This window comes from Polyodon spathula, chromosome 7, assembly GCF_017654505.1.
Source record: "Polyodon spathula isolate WHYD16114869_AA chromosome 7, ASM1765450v1, whole genome shotgun sequence".
Lineage (NCBI taxonomy): Eukaryota > Metazoa > Chordata > Actinopteri > Acipenseriformes > Polyodontidae > Polyodon > Polyodon spathula.
The window spans coordinates 20,029,178-20,041,646 of NC_054540.1; the positions used below are offsets into that span (position 1 = coordinate 20,029,178).

The window sequence follows — 12,469 nt, forward strand, 5'->3', positions numbered from 1 at the left end:
ATTAACAGCCGAAAGGCTATGCGGTGTAACCCTGGGGACTGAAGCCCTCCCTGGCAGTTCACATATGATACTAATGACATTGTCCATGCAAACAAGGACATGTCTGTTCTGGAGCACAAGAATGAAATGCTGGAGCGCGAGGTGAACTGCTCAGAGCTCCAGCGCATTTATGTGCAGGGATGTCTAGTGACCCATTCAGGACCCACGGACTCCTCTGCCTGCCCAGACCGCACCCCAACCTAGGTTAGATGCATCTCTCGACACCACATGGGTATATCACTCCCATCACTACACCTTCGTGCAGGTGAGAAGTTTGCCTCCACTAGCGTAGGGCTTCCCAGAATGAGCGAGACACTGTCAGCCCTACATAAACTTGTAGTGATGGGCTCTTTTTAAGAGACAGTCATACGACTGGAAAGAGGTTAGTTATACCCACCTTACCTACCTGGTTGTGAGAAGCAAGAGAGAACAAGATTTCAGTGGAGGAACTATTTAATACCTTAAAGAGCGAGACAGAGGATGTCACTCCACAGAGGAGCCTATCGGCAGCTCTGACATAAAAAGCTCAGTGAATATCGCACCTGTTGCAGGCATATCCCCAAATTATTGGTTGGTGGTCGTCTTCGAATTCGAAGGGAACATCTTTCATACACACACTTGTTTTGGTTTTTATTTTCATAATAGCAGAGAAATTACCTGATGTTTTTGATAATTGGCATCAGCTTCATTTAGGGTTGTTGCAGCAGTCAATGACTTCCAGTTTAGTTTTGCAGGGCTACAGTAGTCACGAGTATCCATTGTTATGTGATTTCATTGATGTGTGTATTCTGACAAGTCAGATCATCATTCATTGGAATGTTAGGTTAAAGGGATTCCACATCAATAATAGCTTGGAAAGTGTTGTTGGTTAATTCATTTTAGAGGTCTGTTGTATTGAGTGTAGCTTGATGTCTTCCTGACCAGTAGTTTTAGTATGGACTGAACAAATAATGTAATCCTTTGGGAATTCTATTGTTGTTTTTGCACAGGGTAAGGAAAACGTAGAGTAATGTGATTTGGCATTGACTAACATTTTTTTGTTTTGTTTTACAAAATATACAAGCTTTTCAAGTTTTTGGTAGGTTCCTTAGTTGAGTCAAGGTGGAAAAGAAGAAACTGTGTCGATAACATTTTCAAATGTTATCGTTTTCTTGAATTAGTTGGATACCATATTATCTCAGAAATGTGTGTGATTGTGGTAGCCTATGTCATACTATTAGGCTTTCACCTGGGGTAGTCCAGAATGGCCAGCCCTGGGTCTGTCACCTCTGAATTTATTTTTTGAATAAACTTGATAGGGACATTCCTTAGCAGGAGCTCTTGTATCAGAAAGAATCAGTTTTATATCTCATATTATGTAATCTTCCGAAGCGTTTTCCAAAATTTGACTAATAACGCAACTGATGAGAAATACCTGACCAACAGGCATTTACTGCATGTATATACAGAACTATTGAGACAGTACAAAATAATACAGGGACAGCAGGGATACAAAAATATCACAGAGGATTTCACTTTTTTAAATGTTAATTGTGTTTTTATCACTTTTCAGCTTTTTGTTTTGTGCTTAATGATCATTGTGTTGTATCCATAGAGTCGCATTGCTACAGTTATGTATTATAGCTCTGGGATTGCAAATTGTGTTCGCTGTTTAATACACTAGTAATTGTAATATATACCTTCAATTATATGTGACAGCCTGTTTTGCAAACTGTTTCTTTTCATAAGCCATAGTTATAGATCCAACACAAGTGAAAATGAAATGATTACATAATCACGATAGATAGATAGTGATTTTGATTCTTTCACTGCTTGCTACACGTGTAGAGATTTTTCAGAACAAATCTCATACATGCTTTGAGATTAATCCAATCCACTTGTTCACCACTTTTTTTTTAAATGATTACTGTTATTTAATGAGAATTTTGGGAACATAAATGATTAAATCGAATTCTCAGTTTGTTTGTTTTGTAGTACGATAATAAGCTATTTAAGAATTCACATCCAATTCACAAACTAATTTCTTTCCTTATGCAAATTGTTATTGTAAATATTGCCAATATTGAAATCTACCTTGAAAATAAGTTTTTGCAGAGATTTGAAATCAGTGAGACGTGGAAAGGAAAATATTATTTTTGTTTGTTTTGTTTAAAAAAAAAAAAAAGAAAAAAAGTTGTATTAACATGCACTACTATACATAAAATCAATGATGATTGTTATGTCATTGCATATAATCCCAGTATTATGGGAATGGCTGTATAAATATATGGCACCTAAATTACATTAAAAACACATTTAAACCCTGCACTGCAAAGTTGTTTGCAATGGAGAATATGCCTGGTTTTTGGGTAAGTAATAGTTAAAATGTTTGTAATTTTGAAAAAATCTGTCTGTGTCTGATGATCCATTTTATAGGTCACACCCCCCGCGCGCGCACGCACACACACACACACACGCAGGCTGAATGTATCATTTATGTACCTGATGTATGATTTTGTTTAAGTGAAGTTATTAGGCCCGTAGCATACTTAAAGTACAAAGAAACGTTCACTTCAGATCCATACCATTTTGTAATGTTGAAAACATAACTCAGCCTTTGGAACAATACAGTTGTATACCTTCATTTGAAAATAATTGCATTGGACTGATAAATATGAAACACTGGTTGTGTATTTCATTTAAAACCGTACTTCACAAATAGTTAGTGAATTGAGTCCTACTTTTTGCAGGCACATCCTTCACATAAAGACTTGAAGCATACCCCAGAATATTAGTTTTTTCATTCCATAACCACTGTTTTCCTTTTTTCATCTTTAGAAAAGGAGGGGTGATTTAAGTTCAATGATGTACTTGAGGCTGTTTGAGGTAACAGTTTCTTCTTAAATGTTCCTGTGCTGTTCTGTGCTGTCGTATCTCTGAAAGTAAAAAATTAAGAGAATGCAAAGCACAAGGTCATTATCCAGTCATTGTTATAGGCAGTAATGAACTTGCAATTAAGCTGTGTATTCATCCTTCATGTTGTGTTCTGAAGTCTTCTGTTATATGTAGCCAGTCGCTGACTATGTGTTAACCATGTTAAGATCTAAAGATTAGCGCTTTTCCTGTTGGTCAACGTCTGTACCTCTTTGAAATGCTATTTCATGTAATCTTTTCAGCTTGAGCTACAGAACAGATTTAATAATATTTCATCTTTTATGTGAAATGATTAGAAAGTGGTCAATTTTGCAGTGTCTGCAAGGGAAAGAGTTTTAATCATTCTTTGTTTTTGTTTTTTTATTGAAACAATTGTGGTCTGTCACATGAGATTTTTAGCTGTTCGCTTTTTAGTAATATTAAAACACACACATAACATTGTTGCATTTATTTTATTTTATAAGGAAAATGCCAACTAAATCAAGCAGTTGAGGTGAGTGCCTGCATTATACTGAAGTTTTCTTCAAGTTTCACGTTAAAGTTCATGGTTGATGTTGGTCTGTTTGCTGTAGTGGAGGTAATTTATCCATAAAGCAAAGATAACAACATCAGTGCTAAAGCAAGCTTCCACATTCTGTATTGCTCAAACATGTTCAGAAGAAACCATTCTGAAAGGGGTTAAGGGAGAGGTTAGCCTCCATGCCCATGGTCCATGGTCTCATTTTGAGCCTGCCTGCTTTGTGGAATACTGGCAACTGAAGGTAAAATTGGTGTATATTGTTCCTTTGAAAACATTGTATGTTTTCAATATTTGTTTTATTAATTTGCCATTCTGTGTTTAATGTACTTGCTTTTATTTTGTGTTAATATCGAGCACATACACACACAGTGAATTCTGTTACCGTTAGATGATGTTCTCTATTTATTCATTCGTTAATTTTTTGTTGCTGTAATGAAAAAAAGATGGACAAACTCGTTTGAATTATTAAAATCTCAACCAACTCTAGAAAACCTCTCACAATATATTTCTGTATGTTGTGGCAGCAAAAAATAAAACAAAACAGCATTTCACTTTCCTTATTTTAAGGAATAATAATCATGTATTATTATTATTATTATTATTATTATTATTATTATTATTATTATTATTATTATTAAGGCTACAACATTATAATAACGATCACTTTGACTAGCGGATATGCCGACTAGACATTATATTTTAAATTTATTTTGCCTATATTTATCGCTTTATTCTCGACTACGGTCAGGATCTTGAAAATGCACCTCTTAGTAAATAATTTACAAATGTTTATAACAAACATGATTCTAAGCCCTTATATCATTAGCTATTTTAGAAAAAAATCTAACTTGAGTGTCCTTCTCCACTGACAAGAACGTGGTATTTGAATGACAGGTTACTTTATGATGAGCAGGTAAATATTGACTCTTGAAGACAAGTCAGTGTTTTTTTTTTTTTTTTTTTTTTAGTAGCACTGTGATGGCTGGAATTTTATTTCCGGGATGTTAATGGCAAATGCATGAATGTAATCCATCAGGAGGAGGGTCTTTCCAAAATGGATCTTTAATGCAGTATTTAAAAATGATAAACGGTAAGACAGAGCCAACCGGTGAGAAGTACTGTACTATTTGCCCTTTTTAAGCATGTGCATGTAATACATGTTGCATGACTTTTGAGCATCTTGAGATTTTGGTACAATCTCCTATAAGACTTTGGAATTGCTTATTTTGGGGGCAAGTTCTAAGAAAATGGAAAATTGTCAGAGAAATGAAATAGTTTTCCTGCAACTAAGTTGTCTTCTGATATGTTTATAATGTTGTATTGCTCTCCAAATAGGTTCACTTGTGGAAACGAAGTAAGGTATTTTATCATAAAACTGTAAATGCACCCTTTCCCTGGCGAAATGGCATTATTCAGATGACATTTTCCATGGCTTCTGAATGCTGAAGTCATGAAAGCATTATAATAGCGTGAAAAATATGGAACATGTAAACTTTGTAAATTTTGCCAGTGAGCATTTTCTTCTGGCTTAATGCAGCTGGCTATGTGTGGCTTGGCTGGTGGAATCAGCTAATTAACAGCACAGGTTTTAACAGGCACCTCATCTGGCAGTGGAGTTGGCCGCCTGTTGGTTCTCAGCAGGACTTGGTAGTGCTTCTCATTCTCTGCCCTAATGGTCTGCTGCCCACCTAATTTTACCCTATTGAAAGCTACTATTTACCACAGCTTGAGACCATCCCAGGGGCCTGAATTATTATCAAAGGATTACAAAGACGTAGCCTTATTTCTCGGACATTTCAGTTTCCTTGTCTATGCCAGAACGCTAATTAGCTGTGACTAATTAAGAAAAAATGTTCTTGCTGGAGTACGCCATTTTACCAAGAGCTTGGGGGGGAGGGGGGTGTAGAAAGGCAATTCAAAAGCTGAGCACTACTTAATCTGGCCCGTATCTTTTAGTCTTTCAAACTCCATAGTTCACCATCCTCTTCAGAAATGTTGCTATAATAATTAGCAATGTGTGCTTTTTCTGGCAGCACTTTAGCTACTCATGGACAACTACATATGAAAAAGGCATCAAAAAGTATTTCTTTATAACACAGAATTGATAGAGCAGTGCTTTTCTGCTGCTCTTTTTATTGTCATTAAGAACTGTTGTATTGTTTCTTTTTAATTTATATTTTAAAAAGTTAAAAGAAACAAATATGGCTTTTTTTCACAGTAAGAGGGGCTGATATTTCAAAAACAGCAAATAGCTATTTAATAAAGCACATTTTAAAAGATAAAAAACAAAACATCATAACCAATATTTATTTTTGTATGATTTAATACATGTTTAGGCACTCAGTTTGAGTCCAAGAAAATTCTGGAATTAAATGTAGTTAAACATATACTGTACAGCCGAAATATAATAGCAAGATGTGGTAAAGCACAGCAAAACATAGATAAGACATAGTAAATCATGGATAAGATATACACTATGTAAAGCTTGGGAAATGCACAGATAACTGTTTTATTAAAGTGGAGTGGTTTCTAAGGATTGAACTGACAATGTATTAATAATGTTCACTTTGCTTCAGAAAACATCTTTAATGTGTGTGTGTGTTAAATGCACACATTATTTGTGAAAAGTTTTACTTGCACACACATTGTTATGGACTCTGTTTTATTTGTTTATCATGTTTTAAACAGGTGACAAAATGGATTAAGAAAAACAGTTTTCCTGACAGGGAAACACTTGGCTGTCAGCATAGTAATTGCAGTATGTTCGGGTACCTATTTTAGAATAAGAGGCTTCATTTAATTAGGTCTAGGACCAGAAGCCTACCAAAAAGCAATTGTTTTTTTACACTGCTACCCCATCTTTAACATATTTGTGTGTTTCCCTTGAGATTTTTTTTTTTTTTAACAACTACTTTTCAACTTGTAAGAAGAAATGTCCACTGGGCTGTGAAATCTCTTTTGAAAAAAAAAAAAAAAAAACCTATCCCAGAAACAACTTTAATCCTTGTTAGAAAATTGCAGAGTCTGGAGCTTACAAAAAGCCCATGCCTTGTCCTTTTGTTGGGGCTCCCAAGCTCTGAGTGCAGCCCTTTACAGCTGCAGCGACAGAGCTCGGCTCAGCTACACTATTTAGGTGAGTGGAGATTTGTCAGTCTCTATTGACAATGGAGCTGCCTTTATTCACTGCCTCCAGCAATGCTGCACACTGCCAGGGATCAATGCCAGCCATTCAGGCCTGTCCCTTTTTTCTTCTTTATTGCAGCAGTTTGTTAATTCAAGACTAAAGGTAATCTGGAGGGGGGTGGAGAGTGTTTAAAAAAAGCTGATGGACTGAGAGTGCTTATAACCCTGTTGTGGCAATTTCCATATCCAGTGGCAACTGTTAGCATATTGGGTTCTCCTTCACTGTTGACCTGTTTACTATTAAAAGTGCACACAAATATAGGAAGCTTCACTGTTTCAGCACTCTTTCATAACTGCCACCACCTTCTGTGTTCTTCAGCTTGTCCAAGGCACTGAAGATCATTTTAGATTGGGTTTGAAAACTTCACCATAAACACTAGATTAAACTGATGTTCTGTTTTCTGTGTTCCTGTTGATTTGTTGAACCTTTCCCAGTTGGGAAGCAAGTACCAGCTTGATGGAAAGACAGTCCACTAATATGATTTGCCAGTCTACAGTCATGCACAGTAAGCGTGAATAAATACAGAGGTCTTGCAGTGTCAAACATGGCTGTTTTCTTCCTGTTTTTTTTTTATCCTGAGAGAGATGTATCAGCGGGTAACGCATGCCCTTGCAAGTGCTGGTTGATCCATAAATAGGAAAATAATACTGATTTAGCTTTTATTAGGTGAGTTGGCAGAGGTAGCACAGATCTACAAATGAATCACATATGTGAAGCTTTCTCTTGACTGGTATATTAATTACAACAATTGAAACACTTGGGGCAGTATAACAAGGTTGAAAAAAGTCTTGTAGAAACTCAGTTCTGTACGTGTCAATGGTTATGTGTTCAAAGTATGTGATATTATAAAAAATACTAAAAGGGCTTTTTTATGTCTTACATTTGATATATCCTGTTAAACTATATAGGACATATATTATATATATATATATATATATATATATATATATATATATATCTATATATATTATATATATAATATTATTACGCGCTTCTCAAGTACAAGGCTGGGGGTTATTCTCATATTTTGCTACCTCTGAAAATGTAGAATGTCTGCAGATTCTCTTTTTTGTTTTTTTTTGTATTCACAGCAATGGTATACCAGTTCAATGAAAGCAATCTGTGTTTGGCTTGCTGACAGACTTGATCTCCAGCTCCACATGTATCAGCTGAAAACTCTCATCAGGATAGTCAAGGTAAATTAATTGTCATCTTACTTTTTTACATAGTGGATTTCAGAAGAGGTTTTAAAATAGCTGATGTAAACAGGTAAAACACACACACACACACACACACACACACACACACACACACACACACACACACACAATGAGGTTTATTCAATTGATCTGAACATACCTCCACCCTTGAAATGGTTCAAAAATGACTTTAATAACAACCAATAACTAACCACTAAAAAGTGAGCTCATTAAATTAATTCATTTCTGTTTTAATTGATTTGAAAAGTGGTGGTATTAAGATTCACCTCAGTTTATATCAATTGAATACACCCCAATGCATTTTCAAGACCCAGACGTCAATATGTTGAGTACCAGTAATTAGTATGTAAATAATAGTTTTGCAAAATGCTGTTTTCAGATTCTTTCAGTACTATAATATGGGCAGATGAGTGTCTCTTGTAGCCTTTATAGTCTAGCACTTTGATAGCTCTTATGACATAGTAATTAATTACGTACTGAAATTGTTTAGGGATATTTTATTGGCTGAGATGGATTTCATGATTTAATGTAATATTGTAGCGATCTCGGGTCCCGCAGGCAGGCGCACCACAAACAGGCGGAGAGCGGGCATGAACCCGGGACCTCTCTCACTAAAGCATAGCGGTCTGATGTCTTCATGCGTGATTACATCACCTACCAGCCCTGCTGCTGTCTTCCCCGGTGCACGCCACAATATTGTGTTATATAATACTACATATATATGGTACACATATAGTGGTACACTATCATTCAATGTTGTTCACATGCAATAAATTACATATTTTACCACTGGGATGGAAACAATACATTCAGAGAGTTGAATGATTGAACGTTATGTATATAAAACTACGAAGTATCAATACAGCACTTATTGACATCAATTAATGTATATATTTCCAACTTCACAGAAGAAGAAAGAAGAAACATTTAGGTATTAAGTACCACTGGACTATACATTTTAGAGTTTTTTTGTTTTGTTTTTTTTAATAAAATAAAGTGATCCACATTTTGAAAAACGTACATTAGAAGTAGTGTTAGTACCATTTTCACTTTTTATCCAGTAATTCTAGAGTTCTCTTTTTCATTACAGATCTGTTAGTATCAAGTGTATGTCCCACCAATAATAATAATCTGCCATCCTCCTTGGGATGTGTACTTGCTCCACCACATAGATACTGTAGAGTTCTGCTGACCCATTGGATTACATTGAAAAAGATATTGCCAGACGCGGTTGTTGGTACACTGCAGAACGCTAGATGTTATATTGACAGGACGTGAGCCCTGCATCAGTCTGACCAGCTGTTTGTCTGCTATGGTGTAAGGACCCTGGGTCAGGCCCTCTCAAAGCAGCGGATGTCTCTCTGGATTGTGGACACAGTTTTGACTGCATATACTAATGCCGGCCTACCCCCAACTCTGCGGGTGGCCGCACACACTACCAGAGGAGTGGCTACATCATGGGCCGCCTTTAGAGGAGCCTCACTATCTGACAAATGTACTGTGGCTGGATGGGTTAACCTGCATACTTTCACCAGGCTGTACTGACTTAATGTGGTAGATCCCTCTATGCCTTCATAAGGGTCCTTGAGGTTGTGTGCTCGCACCACTAACCATGGTTTTGCGGTCTCGAGACATCTGCTGTCTGCTCTCTGCTCTCTCCGCTCACGCTCCCTCACGACGGCTTTGGTATACTTTCCCAAAAGTATTGTTGGCAGGCATCTTCGACTTGAAAGGGAACGTTCTCTGAAAGAGAAGACGAACACCAACCTGCAAGGTCTCATCGGTTGCCTTCGTGGGTTCGATGCAAAAGAGGAAGTGAGCTCAGTGGAGTGACTGTTTGTTCTCTCGGAAGGCAGGACCGAGGATGTCACTCCCCGGAGGGTCCAATCGGCATCTCTCATATAAAATGCTCAGTGAATACCTGACCTGTGCTAGGCATATCCCAAAAGCATTGTTGGTGGTTGTCTTCTCTTTCAGTGAACTACTTTTAGTATTAATATATAACCTTGTTTTGCATATTGTAAAATTAATGTGATAGGACAATTGCATAGCATGTTCTTGATAAACCTTGCATTCATGGAACCTTTGTTTTTATCACTATGGCAAGTCCACAGCACAAAAGACTCAAAACCTTGTGTGTTTACCAGTCTTACCTTTACACTTTCCACTGATCACAAGTCTGGCACTGTGTCATTCAAATCACCACACCTGCTCTTTTGTTCCTTTCCAAGTAGGTGCTGCAGAAGGCATTTTGAAGGCATGCTTTTCAATTGTTAACTCTGCTGTAGGATGACTAATCAGTTGTTGCTAAGGTGGCAAAACATGTCTTCGCAGAAGTGTTAGTAATCCTGTCATTGGATAGTATCTGAAAGTGCTTTTCTGTTGAAGTGCACTGTTCTGCAGTTAAACATTCATTAATGGCTCACTGACAATATTAATAGTTCAAGTGTGTCTCAACTTTGCTTTTGAATCCTAAGTCACTGTTAAGGAAAAAAAAAAGAAGTGATATGTAAAACTATTGCAGTTAATAAAAAAAATACAGTGTGTGACATTTTTGTCATTGTCTCAGTACAACACCAAAATGGGTGTGAATAGACCTTGTTTTATAACAAATGAAATATACAAAGCCTATTGAGATAAAAGTATGTATTGTCACTTTTGGTGATATCTCAATGGAATTACAACATGATTATGCACAATTGAGTGTTTATTATTATTATTATTATTATTATTATTATTATTATTATTTATTATTATTATTATTATATTATTATTATTCTAGAGAGTGATTTGAGATTGAAGTTAGAGGCAGCAAGCCACAACCTGTCCACTAAATTATTGACTTGACTCAACTCTGCTTCATCCTACCACCTGTAAACCTGTGTGCAAAGAAGATATTTAATTTCAGTTGAGCTATCTATGCTAGATCAATGATTTCTAAAATATTGCAACTGGTATTCATTATTAAAATATTGGATTTTTTGTCTTCTCTGTTGTAGAAATCATACCGTGATTTCAGGTTGCAGAGCGTGTTAGAAGGAACCTTGAACAACAAAACCTATGAAACCATTTACAACCGCCTTACTGTCGAGGAGGCCACCGTCTCAGTGACTGACGGGAGTGGCCTTCAGGGGATATCAATGAGAGACAGTGATGAAGAAGAGGGGTGAATGCCAAAAGAAAGAGTTGAACAATAAACGATCAATCAGTTTTAGTTCCATGTTACAGCAGCAGAAACATTCATGTTTGCTTTGTTCCACTGTATACCACTGTTACAAAATTGATGCCAGTCATTTTTCTACATAATTATTTCTAAATGAGACGCAATGCCGAGGATGTGTAAGAGTAGATTTTAATTTACAAAAATCAAACTATGAACAATACTGTTATGGTAATTTAATGTTTACATGTTTTTACTTTTGAGTTTTTAAAGTTGAACACATTTCAGATCTGTACAATGATGAAACTAAGTTTGCAATTTATCCTGTAAATTTAAAACCATTTTTTTTTTATATATTAGGTTATGGTAACAATTGGCTGGAAATGAACAAGTCCGAAATAATCATATATAATTTGAGTTAAGAACTGTCACTGTAGTTGTGATAAACACGATGTCTTTGTGCCAAGATCTGATCTTACAACATGTGTGTTTACTTTAATATTGATGCTGGTATTCCCTCTCGGGTGCCAAAGGACCAAAGCATTATGCTCATCATTGTGATGGTATGTCATTTGTTCTATGTTTATGTGCTTCTAAGTTTAGTGACAAAACTGGCATGATGCTTGACAATCATGTCAATTAATCCATTCATAAGTTATTAAGGTAACTAGTGCCTAACGTAGTGCATTTTCTTTGAAACATGAATGATGTCTAATAATATATCAGTACACTTCAGTAAGATCATATAGTTATGTTAATTACAAAACCACTGCACCTGGCATTAAGAATGCATACTTGTATTTGTCATTTTTACACCTGCTTTCATCCAGGTGTCTTCTGAGTGTTAAAATAAAGTGTTTTCATGAAGTCTGGCTGTTTATGGTTTATTACAGATCTATTAATGCAGATGCACACAATACCTCCATAAAAAGTGTCATGCTGACCATATAGGAGTCTTACATATAAATCTGTTTACACTACATAATTCACAATTTAAAACACGCAGCCTGGCTTTTGAAACTAATAAGGAGGCAGATTTTGACAGTGTTTCGAAAAGAACTGGAACATATATTCTGCCTGCACTTACTGAATTATTAACAGAAATATGTTTTTTCTTAAACCAATAACTCATATTGCAGTCCTACCACCATCCCCGTTTTACAATATGTAATTATATATATATATATATATATATATATATTATATATATATATATATATCTATATATATCATATATACACACACACACACATATATATATATTTAATAAAAAATAACAAATGTGTGTAAAAAAAAAAAAAAAAAAGTCAAAATATTTTACTATGTTTATTTGTTTCTACAGTGCAACCAACAATGGCAACGTAGTGGTTTGAATTTGTACCTACACTCACTTCTGTATAATCGTGTATTGCGAATTCATCATGAGACATGCG

At 35.8% G+C, this 12,469-nt stretch overlaps 1 protein-coding gene across 6 annotated transcripts in view; it reads left to right on the forward strand.

Annotated features, from left to right (window-relative positions):
* The window catches only part of LOC121318323 (calcium-dependent secretion activator 2-like), a 182,665-nt gene extending 170,762 nt beyond the window's left edge, over nucleotides 1-11,903 (forward strand). For all 6 annotated transcript variants that reach the window (XM_041254845.1, XM_041254846.1, XM_041254847.1 and 3 more), the window contains 2 exons: nucleotides 7,748-7,852; nucleotides 10,876-11,903. In XM_041254845.1, coding sequence (XP_041110779.1) covers nucleotides 7,748-7,852; nucleotides 10,876-11,046 — 276 coding nt within the window. In that variant the 3' untranslated portion in view covers nucleotides 11,047-11,903. The remainder of the gene's footprint in view (nucleotides 1-7,747; nucleotides 7,853-10,875) is intronic.
* Nucleotides 11,904-12,469: the final 566 nt, after the last annotated feature.